A 22,879-nucleotide genomic window follows, 5' to 3' on the forward strand; every position below is an offset into this window, starting at 1 on the left:
ATATCTCAAGCCACTATTCGGCTACGATTGCCCAACACATGGGTCAATCAACATCTCATATATATCAACATCTTATATATCAAATACGCCTACACGTATGATCACATGAGTTGTGGTAGTGTGTTCTGGGATTTTCGCTTCGTGAATTTATTCAAAGGTCATACATTAACGACTCATAATAATTCCACTATATCACGTCAAGGTCAATTGCTTTATCAGACTAAGCCACAATATATAGAAATATCTCAATTATATCTCATAGTACTTTCATTCTTTCACGTCAATATATTATTGCACTACGCCACAATCCCGGTGGGCAAATATTCACCAATACTATATTAGATCTCACATATAAAATAATGGGTGTATATATACATTTCCAAGATATTGCATTAATATAAATATCCCAAAGATATTATCTCATGTCCTAAATACTTCAACGTATCACATACATTTTTATTATAACGATTAGAATATAATGTCTCCTAACATCTCAATATCGCCACGCTCAAAAATACACAACATCGCGGTCAAATCTTTCTTAGATAATGACCACCAAATTATACAAGCTTCCACAAAGATTTTATTACTTACTATATGTCCATATAATATACACATAAAACGTGAGACAAATAAACAAATTCATTCCCACAATCAAAGCCCAATATGCTTTTACACACTACTCACGCCAAATCTAAATTAGATAATTTACCAAACAAGTTATACAATATCCGACAAGATTTTTTATTACTATATATATCCATATAAACAAACATATGAAAAAAAATCGAAAAGTCAACATTCACCAATCTGGCGGTCAAAGTCAATCGGTCAAAGTCAACTGTCGGCCAAAGGTCAACACCTCATGGTCAAGGTCAAACTCAACATGTCATGGTCAAAGCCAAACTGCCATCGTCGAAGTCAAAGGTGAAAGTCAACCGTCCATGGTCAGGTCAAAGTCAACCATCAAAGTCAACGGTTATGGTCAAAGTCAAACCGGTCAAAGTCAAAGTCAAACCGGTTGCTTTCTGTTCGACAAAGTTTCATAATTAGCCATGGTTCATGGCTAAGGTCAAAGCCAGATGGCTCGTGGGCTCGTAAGGTCATGGTTCGGACCTAACCCAGTTTTCAAACCTTAACCCTAAGTCTAAACATTGAAAACCCCAAATAGATCTATTTTAAGTCCAATGGACTACCCCAAGAATATTAAACGCCCAAAAACGATAATCTTCGCCCAAAACGTATTGGAGAAGGCCTAAACAAAACTTAATTAAACTGGTCAAAAAAAAAATAATATGAAACTGGTCCGACACAAAGGATTAATCCGGCCCAAACTAAACACAATCCGGGCCCAACCAAACATTTAAATTTCGGCCCATAACAACTTAAATTAGATTTCGGCCCCAAAATGAAATAATAGAACTGGCCCAAACAAAATCGGCCCAAACAAAACCAAAATAAACCGGCCCATTGAACTGAACCAAACTGGTCCGGCCCAAGCCCAAATTCGGATTACTGTTCATCATCTTCTAGCTACCAACAGCCACCACCAATTTCAATGTCGACGGTATAAAGGCCAATTCAGTAACTCCGCACCAAACGTTACTATCACTTCTCAATAGAACAGTCACGACAAAGATATCGACTCAAGTCTCCCTATAACGAACTCATGATAGAGAATTATTTGCATCCAACACCACTGACCAAAAAGACTGTTTAAATCAAATGCATCGAAGCAGTGCATGATGTCAATCCAGAAAAAAACAAAACCAATCTACATAGGCGGCAACCAAAGCCACATGGTGAAAAAGAATCTTAGAGATCCCAATTAGAATGACATCAATATGGATGTATAAACAACATGTGATGCTGATACAGGTTTGCATGTCAAATTTACCTACTTGTGTAGAAGGAATATGCACGTGGTTTTCGATGAGTATAAAGACAATCTAAGATGTACCCACTGACGCAAGTTGGATCTCATTTACAAGACTAAAATCATATCAACTAAAACAGTTAATAATAAACGTTCAAACATAAATACTGGCGATTAACAATAACCGAATAATGATAAGTAAAATTTAGTGAAAACATTACCGAATAACAGTACAACGATTTCTGTATACCGGTGAATTAGAAAAACTAACTACTCACCGGGTATTAAAACCCGATTTAATCCCTCCTAGTTCGAGCCGTCAAGGCCCACCTCCGTAAATCCAAATTTTCATCTCTCATTTTTAATATATTCTATTCTCCGCGAACCCTATTTTCTTTGTTTATATACTGGGTCCAAACCCAAGCCTCAATATTGACTTCGGCCCAAACTGTTTCCACATATCCCGAGTCCCATCCCAGATGAATTTTGGAAATAAATAATTTAATTAATTAATAAATATAAAAATAATGTGATTTAAAAAAATACGGGCAGCATAAATATATATTATCTTCAAAAGAATCTCGTCCCCGAGATTCTAAGTAAAACTATACAAATAAAAACGTTGGTTATTAACTTAGAACCTATACCGGAATGCACGCCGATTAAACTTTACACAAGATAACATTGGTATTAATTATTTTTAAATAATTCCCTAATATATATCCTCATGCCATTACAGACCTATTATAGTTTAGTTGCCTATATTAAAACAATTATTATGGTCACTTAAACGCAAGATAAACATATCATATCTTTTTAGCATGCAATTTCTTGACACGTGCAAACCCTACTTAAAAATAATATCCTACGTGAATTAATCAATAATACAGATAAGTTCATCCATGCATAAAACATTATGGAGTCTTACATATCATGCATAAAAAGAAAATTAGTGTCCTAAAGACACTTGAAACAAAAATGTCACTCATGTCATTGATACTACAATAAAACTTTATATTTACGTTAGTCATGCTATCGAAAAAAATAAATTTTAAAACCACCCTTGAATCCTAATTCATGCTTGCAATCGATCAAATATAACACGATCCAAAATAATTTTTTTTTTTTTTTTTTTTTTTCCTCTATCAAAATCATATAGACCAAAACAAAACAATTAAGAGTAAATACTCAATATGCAAAAATCATGTGAAACTAATTTAACGATATTAATCAATCATATACGCACGGTAATAGTTCACCTATATACAATAATATAAAAACGCGTGTATACGCTGCAAGTATCTACATCTCAAAAGAATACACGTGTATATGCAAGTATACACGCCTCAAAAGAATACACGTGTATGCTAGGTATACACATCTCAAAAAGAATACACATATATTTTATTATTATATTCGATCTATTTCTAACTAATCACCTCTAACAGATTAATCTCTTATACTTTAAAATACTATTCATCCATTAACGTGTACGAGTGAGGCGAGATAGTTCCTCCAACACCGAGGCAATTAGTTCCTTACTCCGTACGTCACAAAGCCATCGGTTAATGCAGCTCATTCAATATAGATTAAAATATCTTATTATTTCTTGAATAATAATATAACACTCAAATACAAGGTTTACAGACAGGTTGTCATACTTAATCCATACTCCATGTGAAAATGATCACCAACTACAAAACCACACTATATCAGCACACATCATTTTGATCAAATCCGTTCATAATTAATATATTACACATATAACCACTCCTCATATGATAAGGAAAAATAAAATCATTTCATATGCACTCCACAAGAGTAACTAATATAAATATACACATTACACGTACAAACAAATCAAGAAAAATATTGACTCTTTATTTCTATATCTCTTTCATTTTATTTCTAAAGATAAAACAACTAGCGGAAATAGTTTTGAAAATATTACTTCTTAAACACTACACATAAACTACGATCCGAGAATCACCTAGACTCACCCTAGTCAAGCTAACCAAATGCTCTCGATACCAAATCATTACACCCCAATTTCGATGAATTCTGAAAAACATTATTTGTCCCCGACTCTTCGATCTCCGGTGTGTGACGACTTCCACTTCCAAAAGCCCATAAACCGCTTTAAAATATATGGGGATAATTAAAACCAATAAAAATTTTAACTTAAACAAAGTCCTCTTCATTATAAAACAATTTTAAAATGAAAATGCAAATAATATTATCTCAACTCAAAATCTATATCACCTCAAGGGAAACAAAACACAACCTCGAGATGAGATGCTAACGCTAAACCACAAGCAAAGAAGAACCAATCTTCTTCATCACTAAACCTCACAAAACTTATCAACTATGTTCATTGAATGAACACACCTGATAAGCAAACATGCAAATCGGTCAAGATTATAAAATGCTTGGTGTGAGTAGCCCTAAAATACAACATATAATTATACATATACATACACAATCCATACTGGCAGCTTAGTTCCTCCATCGAGGCGCCTTTAACTTTCAACGACTAATAATAACATCATCTTAAGTTCAATAACTAAGGCGGTAGTTCCTCCATCGAGAAAAGCTTTAACTTCCCACTAACCACACAAACAACCTATACTCATAAATAAATAAGGCATGTAGTTCCTCCATCGAGTAGCTTAGGTTCTAATTAAACTATAACCACCAAGATATACAATCATCTATCTAAAGATACATCATTTACCAATATATTACCATAATTAGATTATTTCGGGCTTTTTCATTTGTGTCCCTAAAATCACGTCAGATTATGCCTTTACCTAGTTTCACCTGGCTACCACAATCCACTATTCGGCTTCACGATTGCCCAACACACACGTCGGTCGACATCTCATATATATACAACATCTTATATATCAACATCTTATATATCAACATCTTATATCTCAAGCCACTATTCGGCTTTTCGATTACCCAACACATGGGTCAATCAACATCTCATATATATCAACATCTTATATATCAACATCTTATATCTCAAGCCACTATTCGGCCACGATTGCCAAACACACGGGTCAATCAACATCTCATATATATCAACATCTTATATATCAAATACGCCTTTTAGGCCGGATCACATGAGTTATGGTAGTCGGGTTCTAGGATTTTCGTTACGTAATTTATTCGTGTGTCATACATTAATGACTCATAATAATTCCACTATATCACGCGGTGTCAATTGCCTTATTGACTAAGCCACAATATATAGAAATATCTCAATTATATCTCATAGTCACTTTCGTTCTTTCACGCGTCCAATATATTATTATTGACTACTACACAATCCCGCAAATATTCACCAATACTATATTAAGATCTCACATATAAAATAATGGAGTGTATATACATTTCTCCAAGATATTGCATTAATATAAATATCCCAAAGATATTATCTCATGTCCTAAATACTTCAACGATCACATACATTTTATTATAACGTTATTAGAATATAATGTCTCCTAACATCTCAATATCGTCACGCGTCAAAATATGTTCATCAAGGTCAAATCTTTCTTGGATAATGACCCACCAAATTATCTGAACTTCCACAAAGATTTTATTACTATATGTGTCCATATAATATACACATAAAACGTGCACAAATAAAATGAATCCATGTCCACAATCAAAGCCCAATATGCTTTACACACTACTCACGCCAAATCTAAATTAGATAATTTACCAACCAAGTTATACAATATCCGACAATTATTTTATTACTATATATATCCATATAAACAAACATATGAAAAACTGGAAAAGTCAACATTCACAAATAACGGTCAAAGTCAACGGGCCAAAGTCAACTGTCGGTGGTCAAAGGTCAACACCTCATGGTCAAGGTCAAACTCAACATGTCATGGTCAAAGCCAAACCGGCTATCGCCAAAGTCAAAGGTGAAAGTCAACCGTCCACGGTCAAAGGTCAAAGTCAACCATCAAAGTCAATCCATCGATGGTCAAAGTCAAACTCCAAAAGTCAAAAGTCAAACCGGTTTTCGTGTTCGACGGGCACGTATTCATAGCCATTAAATTCACGGCTAAGGTCAAAGCGTATGTTATGGGCTCATGCCGCTGTCATGGTTCGGACCTAACTCTGGCCCCCAAAACTTTAACCCTAAGTCTAAACATTGGAAAACCCCAAATAGATCTATTTTAAGTCCAAATGGATGGGGCAAGAATATTAAAGCGCCCAAAACGATAATTGAACCGCCCAAAACGTGATTGAGAAGGCCTAAACAAAACTTAATTAAACTGGTCAAAAAAAAAAAATAATATGAAACTGGTCCGACACAAAGGATTAATCCGGCCCAAACTAAACACAATCCGGGCCCAACCAAACATTTAAATTTCGGCCCATAACAACTTAAATTAGATTTCGGCCCCAAAATGAAATAATAGAACTGGCCCAAACAAAATCGGCCCAAACAAAACCAAAATAAACCGGCCCATTGAACTGAACCAAACTGGTCCGGCCCAAGCCCAAATTCGGATTACTGTTCATCATCTTCTAGCTACCAACAGCCACCACCAATTTCAATGTCGACGGTATAAAGGCCAATTCAGTAACTCCGCACCAAACGTTACTATCACTTCTCAATAGAACAGTCACGACAAAGATATCGACTCAAGTCTCCTATAACGAACTCATGATAGAGAATTATTTGCATCCAACACCACTGACCAAAAAGACTGTTTAAATCAAATGCATCGAAGCAGTGCATGATGTCAATCCAGAAAAAAACAAAACCAATCTACATAGGCGGCAACCAAAGCCACATGGTGAAAAAGAATCTTAGAGATCCCAATTAGAATGACATCAATATGGATGTATAAACAACATGTGATGCTGATACAGGTTTGCATGTCAAATTTACCTACTTGTGTAGAAGGAATATGCACGTGGTTTTCGATGAGTATAAAGACAATCTAAGATGTACCCACTGACGCAAGTTGGATCTCATTTACAAGACTAAAATCATATCAACTAAAACAGTTAATAATAAACGTTCCAACATAAATACTGGCGATTAACAATAACCGAATAATGATAAGTAAAATTTAGTGAAAACATTACCGAATAACAGTACAACGATTTCTGTATACCGGTGAATTAGAAAAAACTAACTACTCACCGGTATTAAAACCCGACGAATCCCTCCTAGTTCGAGCCGTCGCGCTCCACCTCCAGAAATCCAGCTTTCATCTCTGCCTCCATTTTTAATATATTCTATTCTCCAGGAACCCTATTTTCTAGAAAAAGTGTTTATATATCTTGGGTCCAAACCCCAAGGCGTCAATACACTCCCAAAACCAGGGGCATATCCCCCGAAATCCCATCCAATGAATTTTGGAAATAAATAATTTAATTAATTAATAAATATAAAAATAACGTGATTTAAAAAATACTGATTCATAGATTCTCTTATCAAGATGGGCATGAATGACATCCACGCACCACCTCGAGGAGGGTGTTAGGATATATATCAAGTTTCCTATCATATAATTACGTGATAGGAAACTTCCCATAAATGGTATCAATCCCTTTATTTTTCTCCTAGAATTATGGGATTTTAATTGTAACAATTAGTCTATATAAACTCATGTAATGGTTACAGTAAATATACAAGAAATAATACTCTTACAACTTCGGCTTTGGATTGTAAAAGTCTAGAGTTATACGGTTAAAAAAAATTCATTTTGGTTGATATCGTCTTCTCTATCTAACAAAATAGAGAAGTGTAGGGTCCAAAAGATTCCATCCAATAGTATGTAATAATTTTCACCAAAATATGATTTGGCAGATCCTAGTGTTTAGATAATTTGTACAATTTTGTTAAATGCAATCAATACCATGTGATCTATCTAAAAATCAGCTAGCTCATAAACTGTTGGGCCTCCAAATTTAACATGGTACTGCACAATTGGCTAACCCAATTGATGTTATTGGGTTTATAGATAATGGGCAATTGGATTGGCCTTGCGCCAAAGACGCACATATGCTTTGCGTCAAAGGCACGACGTGTTATTTCACGCCAAAAACAGGACGAATTGTTGAATAGCGCCGCAGGTGCGTCGAGCTCTCACGGGCCGTAGTCACATACATACCCTAGTGGTAAACAAAACTGAACTTATTGGAATTAGGAAACTTCATTAATTCACAACACGCTCGCTACACTTAATGCGATTACCCGAACACGAAAAGCCAACGTATGTATTTGTGGGCTTTCACGGCTACCTGTAGTCTGCAGCACAATAGCCCGTTAAGATATCTAGCTTCCTGAAAATATGCCAACTGGATTACAAATTTACCACAACAACGTTTTCACGAATAATGCGATCACACAATCCTCTTAACTGAACATGGTACGTACACTGAAGTACTGAACACCAACTACTAGATCGATCGATCAGTTAATTGTAACCTCAACTGGATTACTACAACAACGTTTTCAAGATTAATGAAGGAGTAATGTACAAAAGCCCAACTAATTTATTTGTTCAGGTCAGCTATTGCTAACAAAAGGCCTACACTTGATCTTTTCATAATTTTACGGTGCCGCTTCCGACAATCCATGGGAAATGAACTCCTGTAAATAATCCTTCCTTACTGTCAAATTGTCGATGACTTAATCTTACAATTTACAAGTTGCAGCTCAATCACTGATCACTTTCACTTCGCTTGATAATGTACCTTGGTTTCTGCATAGCCCAGCTTGTGTTGGGCCGCATTTGGTATTTTTGTCGGGCTTTGCGCTTGATTCTTTATGGGCGTTTAATTGGGCTCATGAAATTATATTCCTTTGAGACCGACTCTTATGTTGGTTAGAGTTTGTTGATTAGTTTTCATTTTCACGTTAAAAAATTTTCAAAGGTTTTGAGGAATTCTTTGAAACACCATAAATAATGAACTTTAACGCCACTCAGAGTCTTAGACTAGTGCTAAAAGGTCAAGATACTGTGAGAAACTTTGAGTCTAAAACTGTGGTTAGCATAATGTAAATGATTGCGATTTGCGAAGAAGAAGCCATGGAAGTTAATGTGATGTAGGACTGAAGACACAATATGGCACTGATCCATGGACATCAAGATTTGGGCCCAAAATGCTTAAACAAATGCCAACATGGAAATTCATGTCCTACACCGGTGCATTGCCTCATTCTTGAATTTAGTCTCCAGCCCATAGTGTCTATGGAAGTTTCCTAATGATTCTCGGGTACGTGCAGGGAACCAATGTACGCTAATTTTGCCATGGAATAAATACATCAACTCCAAAACACTGTTCGAATCAAGAAGTTTGTCTCCTGTCTATTGGATCATAAAATATAAATCCCTGACTCATATAAATCAAACTGAAATTTTCTATTATATCCTTCGGACAAGCAGGGTCAAGAACATGTGTACAGCTGCTACAGCATACCTTGGATCAAATCTCACTCTATTTTCAAATATATTAGGGTCTGATCCGGCCAATAAACTCCTTTTAGCTCCGTTGCATACTTGATAGTTGCATAGTTGCCTAGGTACGAAGTTATATAACTGTGTTTGATTTTGACACTTCATTCTTAAAACCGAGAATGCCGTGTTTATGCAATATTCCAGCCGTACCCACCCAAATATGCAACACAGTCTTGCGATTTTTCCTATTTCCTATCGGCATAAGACTATTTATTCTTTCATATTTTTGTGAAATTATTTGTACAATTGTATGCATGAAAATCTCTTTAATGGCCCATTAAATTCATCACAGAACTTACAAGGCTCTCTTTTCTCTTCTGCAAAAACATTGAATACTCTGCAACTCTGTCTCAAATCTCAATGGAACTCTCTTTCAAACTCCACTACTAAAAAGTTTCCTGTTTCTTCTTCCTATATCACGTGACACCAGCACTAAATACACGTGACCCTCCTTTTTGCAAACACAAAAATAGTAAATCATGTCTGAATATTCTGACAATCCAACTAATGTGTGCAAACCACTTTCTTCCACGTGTGCAAACACTTTGACTCTGGTGTCAAAAAAGTTTCCCATTTCTGCACTTGAAAGACTCCTTGTTACTACACTCTCAGTGATTGGAGTTTTTGTTTTGAGTTCCCATGAATGTTGAAAAAAAAATGTTCTTACTCAAGTCTAAGTTGAAATGGGTTGGTCTTTTAGGACTCATTCTTTCAGCTGTTTCTCTCTTCACTCATTTTCTTCTTGCTAGATATACTGGTCCCAACAACACTATTGATGCTAGTTACCAAACTACTATCACTATCTTCTCTTGGAGACCCATTTTTGAGAATGCTGATGTTTCTAGAAATGTAACTCTCTTATAACTTATCAAGATCTCTTTTTTTTTTTTTTTTTTTTTTCTTTAAAAAAATTGTTTTTTTTAATGAGTTTTACTACAATGGTGTTGTTTGGGGAAGACCCTTTTCTCTGTTTGTTGTGTTTTGGTTTGCATTTTTATTTTCTGGTCTTGGGTATTTTTGGAATCATCTCAAGTTTTGATTCTGAGCTGTGATTGGATCTTATTTTGAGTAATGAAGGAGGGTTGGGACTGAATTTTTTTTTTTTTTTTATTTTTTTTTATTGGTGCACTTATATATGTTGGCTTTTAATTGTTTTCCTCTTGGTTGTTTGTGTAGGGGTTAAGACATAGAAGATTATGGGGCCCAGTAAGACCTCTTCAAAATTTGCATCCATATGCTAATCCCAGAGGAAATTATGGTTAGTTCTTATCTGCAATTTAGTGGTTGAAGTAGAATTTGCTTGTGCTTGATAGTAATATGATGTATAGACTTCATATTGGAATGCTACATCCTTTGCACTGTTGTCACGTTTTGGACGAAATGATAAAACTCTTACAGAAGAATGACAGACTTATGTAAAGGATGGTCTGGTTGAGTGTGTAAAGACGGGAAAACTAGACTTTAATAAGCATTATACAAAATGATAAAATTCTTACAGAAGAATGTCATAGTTATGTATTGGATGGTCTTGTTGAGTTTGTAAAGACGGGGAAACTAGACTTTGAAAGCATTATGTTTTTAGGACTGTGATAAAGTTTAAATTTCAGTACATACAGGGCTCCTTAGGAAGAACAAAATGTGCCATGATAACATAATGTGTTGGGAAGAGATGTTGTTGGATTTTGTTGTTTATGAGATAGTCTATGTAGCTAGTGCACTCTCATTTGGAGCAAAACCTTATTAGACAGCTACGTATTAAGGTGCTTTTTTTTAACACAAATTTAACATGTGAGAGTCTGCTCCTTTATTTGAATGATTCTACAAACTAACTACAGTATATCTACTATCATACTTCCTTCATATACATATTTGTTAAATTATTGATAGATCCATCGTTTCGTATAAAATTTAGTTTTTCCAAGGCATGGACTTATTCACCTATAACCTGTGTCAGATACCCAATGTTCGTTTCAGTTTACTTGTTACATAGTTTGGAACAAGATCATTCATGTCTCTGACATTTCTAGAAGGCCTTCGTGTGGTACTGTCCATTGAATGTGTTTTATCTTGACTGTGGTTGTGTTCTTTGTGTTCCATATATGCTCATCAACTTAATAGTCAAATGATTTTACTCGTGCGTAATCATGCATGTCACTACCATTTTGAGCGTCACTGATCTTTTATCTTTTATCATTTCAATACAGTTCTTGCAATGACCTTAAGAAAGGTATAGCTCCTAGGTCCTTCCCAAAAATGAAATAAGATATTTGAAAAGCCACGAGTTTCTATTTAAGAAACTTAATGTAACATTAGGATCTCAGTTCACCTAGTATTACAGAACTAATATATTTCTTTTAAGTTAGTATGATGCTTACATTTTTCCACAATCAAATGCTCATAGAAGCTCCTAATTCACGAACCAACGGCTACATCTTCGTCAGGATACAAGGAGGATTCCATGAGATCAGAAACTCGGTAAGGGTGTCATATTCATTCTTCTAATTCTTTACTGTAACACAGTCTTATCAGTTCAACTCAAGGGCATTTTATATCGTACTTTTAGATTAGTGATGTTGTTGTGGTGGCTCGACTTCTCAATGCGACCTTAGTTATTCCAGAGATTCAATCAACCACTAGTAGCAAAGGAATCAGGTATCAGTGTTTAATAAATCATGTGACTATCACTAATTTTAGAAATTCATTAGCATTAAGGTTTTCTTTTTAATTACTTAGTTAGCTCTCAGTCTATTTACATATGTTAATTGTTCATGTAATTTTTCCTCTCGTGTCTTTTGTGCAGCTCTGGTTTCAAGAGTTTTGCTTACCTTTACAATGAGGATCAATTCATAGTAGCATTGGCAAAAGATGTCAGAGTTCTAAAGACTCTGCCTAAAACCCTCAAGTTGGCTAGGAGGATGAAACGGATCCCTTCATTTAAAGTGCGTTATGAAACTTCTCCAGAATTTTATCTGCACCATGTTCTCCCTGTATTAAAGCGGCATTCGGTGGTTGAACTAGTTGTTTCTGGAGGTGGATGCTTGCAGGTATATTTTCATGGCCTTCATCTTCAGTTTAAATATATTTCTTTTCTGTACTCAATAGTTCTGGAGATAAATGTGATATTAATTTGAAATAATTAGCCACTGAATCTAAGATGACAAGCCAGACTTGGGGTCATCTCCCTTTTGATTCGAATACAGATACCATATCAATGTAACTTTCCAAAACTATGTTATGGCTTGAAGCTAGTAAGGTTCCCCCGTGTTGATATCATAGTAATAGGGTTCTGGGTTAAATAAATGTCTTCAGTCCTAAGTGGCATGGACACAGGTATGAAGTATCCGACACGGCAAATACCAAAAACTGAGGTATATAACCTTCAATATGTTCCTGTCTTGAATGTAACATGGATTTTTATTTTATTTTTTTGGAAATATGTTGTGTCAATGTTACATAGGTCTTCACTCTTTACCTACTTGCTTGAAGAAAAATAAAATAAAATCATAAACAAAAAAGACCTCCTTCAGTTTCACGACTTGGGATCTGCTACCACCTTCTGAATTTGAAGGCTCCATTCTTCATTCCTCACAGTGCTTATCTTCTTCATGGTTATCTAATTTTTGAATTAATTCAGTGGATACATAATCTTCTTTAAACTATCATGACTGGGTTCCTCTCATACTTATGTTTTTGTAGCTATTTTCCGTGGTAAGCACTCTTGATTTTTTCTTTCCTACAAATTTAATGATGTCTACCTTTTTTGTAAAATGCAGGCGATTCTTCCACCCCATCTAGAAGAATGCCAGAGGCTTAGATGTAGGGTTGCGTTTCATGCTCTTCAGTTTAGACAAGATGTCCAGCAACTTGCCACTAAAATATTAAATAGGTCAATATCCACAAGGCTTCTCATGAATATTTTTTGTTAATACTCTTTAAACTGGCTTGAAATTCGGCCTTTTTGTTAGGTTACGGGCTTCTGGGCGACCTTATGTAGCATTTAGTCCTGGAATGACAAGAGATGCTCTTGCTTATAGTGGGTGCTCCGAACTATTCCAGGTATTATATTAAAACACAGAAGAGTGATTGCTTATCCAATTTTCATCTCATTTTCCACATTTATCTGTATCTGCCATTGCATTATAGTTGTTTTTTTTCCCCAAAGGATGTACATACTGAACTCATTCAACACCGAAGATCATGGATGATAAAACATGGGATCGTCAAGGAAAAGCTTTCTGTGGATTCTGTAGAGAAACGCTTGAATGGCTCATGCCCGCTGATGCCAGAAGAGGTAAGGTACTTAACATAGTAGAGAAACAAACACCAACTTCTGAACTGTTATACGTATCTGTTCATTTTGACAATGATATTTCCACACTTCCTATAACAAAAATCACTCATTTAGTATCATATGCTGGGAATCTTTGAGTATAATTCATGATTAGAAGTTAGAACACCTTGAGAAATATAATTCTTTCATATGAATTTAATGGCATGATGTACTAGAAAGAAAATTATGGTTGCTGTTAGGGCACTGTTATATATTTTCTAACACAACCTCTCACTGCTCTGTTAGGGGTATGACTCATCCCATGTCTCCTCATTTAAAATTCAGAAAAATTATCTTGTCAGCCATTTCCCTTCGGTGTTGTGTACTTGTGTGGTCTTCAAATTGAGCAGCATATGTTTAATTGAGTGAACAGCGTATCTTTACTTCAAGACATAAACATATGGTAACATTTAACTCTCTCCGTAGATTGGTTTACTTCTTCGTGCGTATGGGTACTCATCAGACACAGTAATATATGTTTCTGGAGGTGAAGTATTCGGTGGCCAGAGGACGTTGATTCCGCTTCATGCTATGTTTGATAATGTTGTCGATAGGACTTCTCTAAGCACAAACAGGGAGCTCACTGCAATATATGGCCAGGAAGGTCACCTGGTTGGTACTCCTCGTCTACCCCCACCTATTGAAAAAGAAAAAAAAATTGAAGCATGGAAAACTGCAGGTTCTCGTCCTCGTCCACTTTCACCACCTCCTGCTAGACCTAGATACCCATATAACATGGAAGGCTGGTGGGGATGGGTAGCTGAGAATGATAATGAGCCTGAGAGTACCCTGGAAGAGTTGAGAACCAATGCTCATAAACTACTATGGGAAGCCATTGACTTTCATATATGCATTGAAGCCGACGCATTCGTTCCTGGATTTGACCTTGATGGCAAGGGACATCCAAATTTTGCAAGCTTGGTCATGGGGCAAAGGCTCTATCAGTCGGCTGCATCAAAAACATTCAGGCCAGACAGGTAAAAGTGTTTATCCATGCCTTTCTTACTTTAAAATTTTTGATTTCTAAAAGATTATGATGAACATGCTTGAACTGTTAATTGAACCAACAATAAGAAGAAACTTATTAATTTCAAAGTAGATTCAGAATTATAAAAAAAAAGAGGTTCAGAATTATCCAGAAAAAAATGGATTCAAAATTATATATTAGTCGTCTGACTCTTATACCCTGATATTCGTTTTACCTATGTTACATGGACACCATATTTCAAAAATAATCTGTGTTGGATACATATCCATGTGTTTGTATCGGACACACACGGACACATAGTTTGTGTGATATACCTTAGTTTTTTATATTTTGCCGTGTCAGACACTCCGTATCCATGTCGGATATGGACACACGTGTCCGTGTCAATGTAACTTAGCGTTTTACAGATACATTGACTTCAAAATTTTTTTTTAAAGTGATATTCTTTGCTGCTAAATATACACTTTAAATGTTAATCTCTTGCTTTTAAAACAGAAAAGAAGTTGCCAAGCTTTTAGAGGAAATTCGTGATGACCTATATCAAGCAAATCGTACATGGTTGACTTCAATACGTAAGCACCTTAGCAGAAGCATACTTGACGGGCTAACTGTTGCATCAAAAACCTCAAAACCTCTGTCCTTTCTGTCTCATCCTGTCCCAGAATGCTCATGCATGAAGCATGACCCCTTTGGGTCATTATCACATGCTTCTAATCCATTAAGTCATTCTCAAGTTCAGGCTGCTCTTGGAGTGAGCCACCACTGCCCTGCTTGGATGGGCAAACATGATATCTCAATGTTGCCAAAGGATAAGGAAAACGAGGAGGAGCTTGACGAGGAAGATTCCATATCAGAGTTGTTTCTTTGGCATGGCAAGAACCAGAATGTTGGGAAAGAAGAAACAATTGACAAAGAAGTACCAATGGAAGACCAAGAAGAGCTTGAGAGTGGTGAAAGATGACAACTAATATACTAATATGCTACAAAAGTTGATTACTTGGTGGTCTTGTTAATATTCATTCGACTGTTGGCCACTTTGTATAATTTCATGAACTGGGAGCACGATGAGATTAACAGTCTTGGTTCCTAGTACCAACAGTGTAAATGAAGATTTTCTGCAGTGATTCAGTGGCAAGACGACGAGAGCTAACCACTTCTTGCCCGATGCAGCTGGTGTTCGGGTATGTAACTTAAGAAGCCCTGTAAGGGTCCAAAAGAATTAATTGATCAACGGTAGCTATTCTACATTCGTATGCATCTTAACTTTGGCCCAACAGTTTTGGGAATTAAATGACCTCGGGCAGGTGACATTCTGATTTCATGTATATTTTTCATTCTTTTATAAATTTTTGTATTAAAATGAACTTGTATTTAACTGTTTTTCTGTGGGGAAGTCGCATATTGCTAAATAGTTGAGGATTCATTCCCGCAGGTGATTCTTTTTATTCTCAGAAATTAGTTATTTCTCTCTTTTTATCCCCTGATAGACCAGAGCAAAGCTATCCAAATATCAAGTGAATGTTATCCTGATATTTCTAAACTGCTACACAAGTTTGACTGACCTAGAATTTGAAAGCTGATGAGTATATTCTATCAATTGGAATTATAAACTATCTAAAAATTGGCTCGCTAGTATAGCCCCCCTAGTCCCTAGCCGGTAACAAATACTTTTCTCCGTTTGATGAGGTCTACTAGGAATTCATCACAATTAATTATTAGTTTTGCCCAACGGCATTAGCAAAATCTGTTATTGCATTGCTTGTTTGGTGGGTCTCTTTCAGTTGACGAATTTGAGCACAATGACATTTCTCTCATTTTAACATTGGTCCTCTAGTATATATATTTCTTTCTTAGTCCACACTCCCCTTATAGACCTTCCAATCTCCTCCACTGTGTATGCATGTTATTGAATATTGACCTGGCGATTCGATGCCGTCAGCTATGTTAATATAGTCTATGGGACGCGGTCTGTTGAAAACTGTCTTTGGAAAGTCATGGGATAGTTCCATGTCAGTATTCCTGTTAATCTGCTAACTAGAAATTGGTCGCTAAAAGAAATAGCATTGAAAGAAAGCAGCATAGGTTTATTAGTCAAAAGGTACATTTCCACTTTCTCAATTCTTTCCTCTCCAACAAGTTTGCTTGTTCACCAAGAAATTCTGATCATATAAAGAGTTCAAGCATGTTTCACAAATTCACAATAGCCAGCCAACAACTTCACCAACATTTCATTTCTGCTAGTTCGGAAATTATTTCACTGCTAAAGAGGTTTCGTCTCCAGTTTTCAGCTCTAATCTATTAGCAGGATAAAAAAACTAGATGAAGGAACATAAAGAGATTAACAAGATAGCACGGTCGTATTCGCCACTCCTGAGATTGGTATCTTCATGCTTATTTTTGTCTGAAAGAGATGGCCTTGTGAAGAATTCTAAAGCTACGTTGCATACAGGACAAGAGGACCAGAGAGTAGTTTGGTTTTATGCCAACAGAATGTTAGAAAAATGATTTGCTCAAATCCATTACCATGGTGGCCGCTGCAAACAAATGCATCATGCCGGAAAAACGCTGCTTTTATGCCGAAAATGGTGTGTCTTTTTCTCTACCGCACATAAAGTGAATTTAGGGTAGTTTGGTTTTTATGCCAACAGAATGTTGTATATAAAAATCAACAGAATGTTGGTTTTTATAGAAGTCCTAACTCCTAAGTAACATTTCCTGTTTTTTTTTTTTACTAATTTCTCCTTAATAAAGTTGTTAACTTAATACTGTGTGCCAAGTAAAAAAATACAAATATTTACCTATAAATTGCTTGAAAGAAAGACAAAACTCCCAGATGATACAGGCTCTAACAAGAACATTTAAATCCTTTCTCCCACTTTAGTTCTCCAGAAGTTCAAAATGTCATAGAACTGCCAAAAAAATGAAAATGTCAGGTAAGTTCCTGAAAAGTTGATAATGCAGGGGAGGCCTCTTGAATGTTATGTACGAACATTTGATGATATTTTTTTTCGTTCCTACTCAAATGCAGAAATATAGAGAAGCTAAGAAATTTGAAGTACCGGTTTATCTTCGGCCTGTTTAATAGACTGCAAAGTTTGAATTTGCCATGATTCTTTGTTATTATCATCCTCTTCCATGGACAACTCTTCACTTATATCCTCCCTAGTTCTGTCATCCTCTTCAGATTCTTCCACTGATGGAATCTCTGAAGGGTCAAACTCTACGCTGACTCGATGCTGTTCCTCCCTTGGATGAATTTGATTGTCCTCTTTCTGTATTGATGGTGAACTATTTAAGATATTGAAACAAAAATGAAATGAAGCCTTCACAAGAGATCGAACGGGAAGTTGTCTCATAAGCAATGAGAGAACGTAAACTGATAAGAGAATGCATACAATAGGTATGAAAACGAAGGAAAACAAGGTTATAATGACGAGCCCAAAGATGAGAAAAGGAATAAAGAATAGGCCAAGAAAGAAAACCACAGACAGCTTACATGTTTGCAACAGCAAACAGCTGGGAGAAGGCATTAGAACTAGGCAACTAGCTAGAGCCTGGAACAAGAATTGGTGAAATGACTATTGACTTTATGAAAATACATTAGAACTAGAGGAAGGTTTGGTGAGATTTGCATTTGGGTTTTTATTGATCTCAAACACGTAGTTTCAACTCCTAAGGAATTAGAAATTAGAACTACATTAAGATTGGTGAATTATGTTTGGTTTTAAATAAATTTCAGGCTGAGGTATTACTTATTAGAGCTAGAGGAAAGATTGGTGGATGGTATTGGATTTTTCATGGATTCGAAGAAATGTGTCGTGAATGGTTCCTGAACATAACAATCTTGTTCTCTTCTTATGATTCATCTTGTACGTGGAGTTAAGTAAGGAAAGTTGTGTTTAGTGGTGATTCTTTCACACACACGTAAGAGTCAAACCTTAACTAAATTTAGAATGCCTGATGTAAGCGTAATATATTATCTCGGGATCCCAACTGAAAGGCTAATCTGGGTTTGTTTCATCTTGTCTTATGTGTTGCTGGAGTTAAGGGTAGGCATTGATTCGTGTGGTAATTACATTAATCATCTTATCCATTCCACCGGTTTCAGATTCCAAAAAAGATGAATCTGGCTTGAAGAGAATGGGCTTGATTGTTCATTGTTGGGCAACAGGCATGGAAAACCATTAAATGTTACTGGTAGAATACTGGAAAATGCAAGAACCAAAAGAAACTCTTTGAACTCGATTCTAATGTGTTTGAATGAGAAATGAGCGTAAAGAGGGGACTAAAATGAGGAATACTTAACCATTACAGTAGTCAAGAGTGAAGACCCATGTTGATCAACGCTACCTGGAGCGTCAATGGCCAAACTAATCACGATTCATGACACTGCACTATAACCCCACAAAAAGAAAGAAATATTGTCATCTCAGCATAACACAGTATAACAAAATTCAACTGTCAGAAACATAAAACAATTCCAGTTTCTCTATAATGCCAGAGCAGGGGAAATGTTCAAACTGTACTCTTCGATATTCAAGGTCATGGATGGTATGAATACACAAGTTTCACCTGGAGTTTTCTTCATTGTGTTTAGTGGTGATTCTTTGTAAGCGTAATATATTATCTCGGGATCTCAACTGAAAGGCTAATCTGGGTTTGTTTCTAAATGGTAAACAACCATCAAATGGTTGTACAATCTCCCTGAAACAGTACATATATAAGAACATTAAAAACAACCCCTTGCGACAGAAATCATCACGATGCCAGGAGTTCGTTAGGAAGATCAGTAACCTAGTCTCCCTCAAAAGGGGTAAGTGTGGCATATTTACTAGCTTATTCCTGTACATCAACAAACAAAATATAACTAGCCATCACAATAACATGTAACTATGTATAAGTGGAGAGTGGAATGTTCAAACTGAGAGAGAGTTTCAAGGTGATGGATGGTATGAATACAGAAGATGGATGAAAAGAAACAACCATCAAATGGTTGTACATTGGGCGGAAAAAAAAGTAGAGAGAAGATGAGGACAGACAGAAACCAACCAAGTTGGTTTTGTCCGATGCCAGGAGTTCTTCAACCAATAGTCTAGCTCGGACATGTTTCGTTACATCAACAAAATAACGCTCACTTTCGACTATGAATTCGAAGCATGTAACTCAATGTCTTTTCTTTTTCTTCTAGTTTCTCTGAACCTAAAATCATTTTATTACCTATTACAAGCAAAATATAAGCTTCTTCAGGGGATTTTAAAAAAGCTTAAACCTAACAAAACAAGAAGTTCAAAGAATTAATGCCCATTTGTATTGACAAATTTAATGTAAAAACACTTTCAGGCTTTCAGCCACTAAGTTAGTCAAATCATCATTGATATATTGGTTACATAAAGAAAGGAAGTGTTAAATTACTGATGGTGCGGTTGTTTTGCTTCCACTGTTTTCAGCAATCTTTTTCAGGCTGGACCAACCTTTTCTTCTTTTTCCACTCGACTCGCCAACCACCTTTTCTGCATTCGGCGTCATAGGACTACTACTCTTTTCCTCTTCTTCCTCCCATTTGACAAAAGCAATTCTGTTGTCTCTTTTGGAGTTGCTGCACTTTTCTCGACAGGAACCTCTTTTGCTAGTTCTGTGGAACTACATGGAACTGATTTCGAAACAGGTACATTCCCCAACGGTTTCTTAATCTTCTTGCTTCCTTTTATAACACTATTGGAACTGCCTGATTTCTTGTCAACGGTTGTAGACTCAGTTTTCAGTTCTGAAGCAAAAATGTCTTTGGTATGATGTTTCGGGGTCCCCCTTTTCACGTTCCTGTTTGAACAGAAGTGGCATGTATAAACTACATTATTCTTCGGCGGAATGTGACACTTGTTGCGTCTCTTACGCACCTTGGCTCCATTTGTTTCTATTCGCACAGTGCAGTTAAATCCAGGTTGAAGGATTGCCTCACATCTACATTACATAATAGTAAGAAGATGGCCATCAACGGCGCACTAAACATAAAACATAATGCATTTAAAACAGGAAAATTTGATGTTACCTCTGGCAAGGAATAAAAGATGAATCAATTGGAATACTAGATGCTTCACTGCAATTACCCAAACGATTTCCAAGAAAGGCAGCATAAGAAGGCATACCAGCTTCACCACCAGCCCATACTGCTATATTCTGTAAATGTTGCATTCTCAATATAGATTTTAAATCTCCGGCCTTTTTCCCAACTTTACATTTATTTTCCGTTATTATTTCATCTCTTAGCGTCATTTTCTTCTTCACGAAATCCAATTCAAGATTATTTCAATGGATTTGTTCAAGGGTTTAGGGTTCGGTTTTCACACCAAACATATATACGGGCCTCTTTTTATATATCTTATACAAAAATTTAAGCCCAAACACTTAAAATTGACCAATAATTTCGGTTTTAAGTATGGTTGACCAATAATTACGATTTTAGGACAAAAACAGGCTGACATCAGCATCTATCATTAATAATTTCGTTATAAAGATATTTTTGGATTGACGTTAGCAAATTATTTTTTATTAATACCAATTATTAATATACATGCAAACACCACTATGCATATTTATATAATAAAAAACAATGGTGTGGGGCTGCAGGGCCTCCATCCAGTAGTTGTTACTGTCTTTTAGTAAGTTGTGACATGGCAGATTCAAGTGTTTGGAGAGTTTGTATAATTTTGTTAAGTGTAATCAATATTATGAGATCTATCTAAAAATCAACCAAAAGTCAACAATTAAAGTGACTTATAAATTGTTGAAATTTGGCATAAACTATTAGGCCTCCAATTGATTTGGGCTTATAGATAATGGGTAATTGGGATGACTTTGTGGTTGGACTTATAAATTGAGTTGTTTTGCTGGTCTTGCGCCGAATATTTTGCTTTAAAATCGTTATGCTTCGCTGCGGCGAAGCACGTCGAGGTCTCACGGGCGGGCGTGGAGTACGCGGGCATACCCTAGTATGATATAAATTGCATGTGTATACCAACATGCATACACTATTATACATGTGTATAACACACATGCAAAACACACGTGCAAACACAATTATGCATGTGTATACCAACACACATGCAAACACCATTATACGTGTGTATAATACACATGCAAACATTACTATATATGTGCATAACACACATACAAACACTATTATGCATGTACATACCACACATGCACACACCATTATACATATGTACAAGAAACATACAAATACTATTACTACACATGCATACATTAGGTGTATGTGTCCAACAAACATGCAAACACCACTATATATGTGTACAATATGAAATAAATGAAATTTCTCGTGTTAGTCCTAACATAAAATGTGAGTGTGTTGAGAGTCAAAAACAAAATTGAAAAATCACGTGGAGTTTTGATTTAATTGATAAAAACTTAAATGAGGGTAATATGATATTTAAGCATTGGTCAATCCGGTTTGTCCTTCAACCATAGTTATCTGTCGACCAAAACTAGAAATTAAATTAATCTCCAATTATGTCCTATAGGCCTGTTATGGGCCTGTTATCTGATATATTATATATATTGTATTGTTAGGGAGTTTTGGACTTCTTTGGGTTCTGCTCTATCGGGCTTATGTCTAGTTGTCTACAATAACAAACCCAACTTACTACGAAGATGGGTCAGGATTTTGCTATCTTGTTGTACACGCTAAATCTGAAATATTCCAAGGCGATCGAAAGTGGAATATTACAGAGTTGAGATTTACATTACAACCGTTTAAATTATGTTGTGTTAAAGTGGTGGAGCTTGGAATTTGGCTCCAAAACTCATTTTCACTTTAAACATAAAAAATGAACAAATGTCAACAAGCTAGTGGGGGCTAAATTCATAGTACAAGAAAGGAGCTATGTATTGGCACGTGAGTTACATCCACTCACTGTCGTTGGACCCATTAAAAGACAGATGGTCTTGTAGAAAAGCTTGCACATGCCCCCACTACAATTTGCCTGCCCCTTTAATTGATGTCTTAGTAGGGTCCATCTTTCACGTGACACGTCACGAGAAAGTGAAAAACACACCATCTTCCTTCAAAACACGTGCTATCCTATCACGTACTCAAATTTGTTCACCAGACAGGTAACCAGCACAGTATATCCGTGCCGCGATTATCCAATTTTTAAGCACAC

General features: G+C 35.9%; 2 protein-coding genes and 2 long non-coding RNA genes across 5 annotated transcripts; 1 reads left to right on the forward strand and 3 right to left on the reverse strand.

The window, feature by feature from the left end:
• Positions 1-6,249: 6,249 nt before the first annotated feature.
• LOC147521799 (uncharacterized) lies at positions 6,250-7,143 on the reverse strand. Its single transcript, XR_015194538.1, has 2 exons — positions 7,062-7,143; positions 6,250-6,605 (listed from the first exon to the last, which is right to left on the reverse strand). It is a non-coding gene; the product is annotated as an uncharacterized LOC147521799 (long non-coding RNA).
• A 2,743-nt stretch (positions 7,144-9,886) lies between these two features.
• Positions 9,887-16,062, forward strand: LOC147521800 (O-fucosyltransferase family protein). 2 transcript variants are annotated; one of them, XM_086588507.1, is made up of 11 exons: positions 9,887-10,233; positions 10,561-10,642; positions 11,786-11,859; positions 11,948-12,036; positions 12,185-12,428; positions 13,158-13,270; positions 13,350-13,440; positions 13,547-13,675; positions 14,141-14,691; positions 15,198-15,274; positions 15,442-16,062. In XM_086588507.1, exons 1-11 carry the CDS (start codon positions 10,024-10,026, stop codon positions 15,489-15,491), a joined length of 1,710 nt encoding a protein of 569 aa, XP_086444633.1. In that variant the 5' UTR covers positions 9,887-10,023; the 3' UTR covers positions 15,492-16,062. The 2 variants fall into 2 exon arrangements, with proteins under 2 accessions (XP_086444633.1, XP_086444625.1); XM_086588499.1 differs by having other exon boundaries at positions 9,891-10,233; positions 15,198-16,062.
• A 1,240-nt stretch (positions 16,063-17,302) lies between these two features.
• On the reverse strand, positions 17,303-19,268 carry LOC147521801 (uncharacterized). Its single transcript, XR_015210751.1, has 3 exons — positions 19,009-19,268; positions 17,762-17,974; positions 17,303-17,611 (listed from the first exon to the last, which is right to left on the reverse strand). It is a non-coding gene; the product is annotated as an uncharacterized LOC147521801 (long non-coding RNA).
• Positions 19,269-19,987: 719 nt separating this feature from the next.
• On the reverse strand, positions 19,988-21,064 carry LOC147521802 (uncharacterized). The gene is made up of 2 exons (XM_086588376.1): positions 20,749-21,064; positions 19,988-20,660 (listed from the first exon to the last, which is right to left on the reverse strand). Exons 1-2 carry the CDS (start codon positions 20,970-20,972, stop codon positions 20,225-20,227), a joined length of 660 nt encoding a protein of 219 aa, XP_086444502.1. The 5' UTR covers positions 20,973-21,064; the 3' UTR covers positions 19,988-20,224.
• Positions 21,065-22,879: the final 1,815 nt, after the last annotated feature.

The sequence above is a fragment of the Coptis chinensis genome, chromosome 1 (assembly GCF_015680905.1).
Source record: "Coptis chinensis isolate HL-2020 chromosome 1, ASM1568090v1, whole genome shotgun sequence".
NCBI classification, from domain to species: Eukaryota; Viridiplantae; Streptophyta; class Magnoliopsida; order Ranunculales; family Ranunculaceae; genus Coptis; species Coptis chinensis.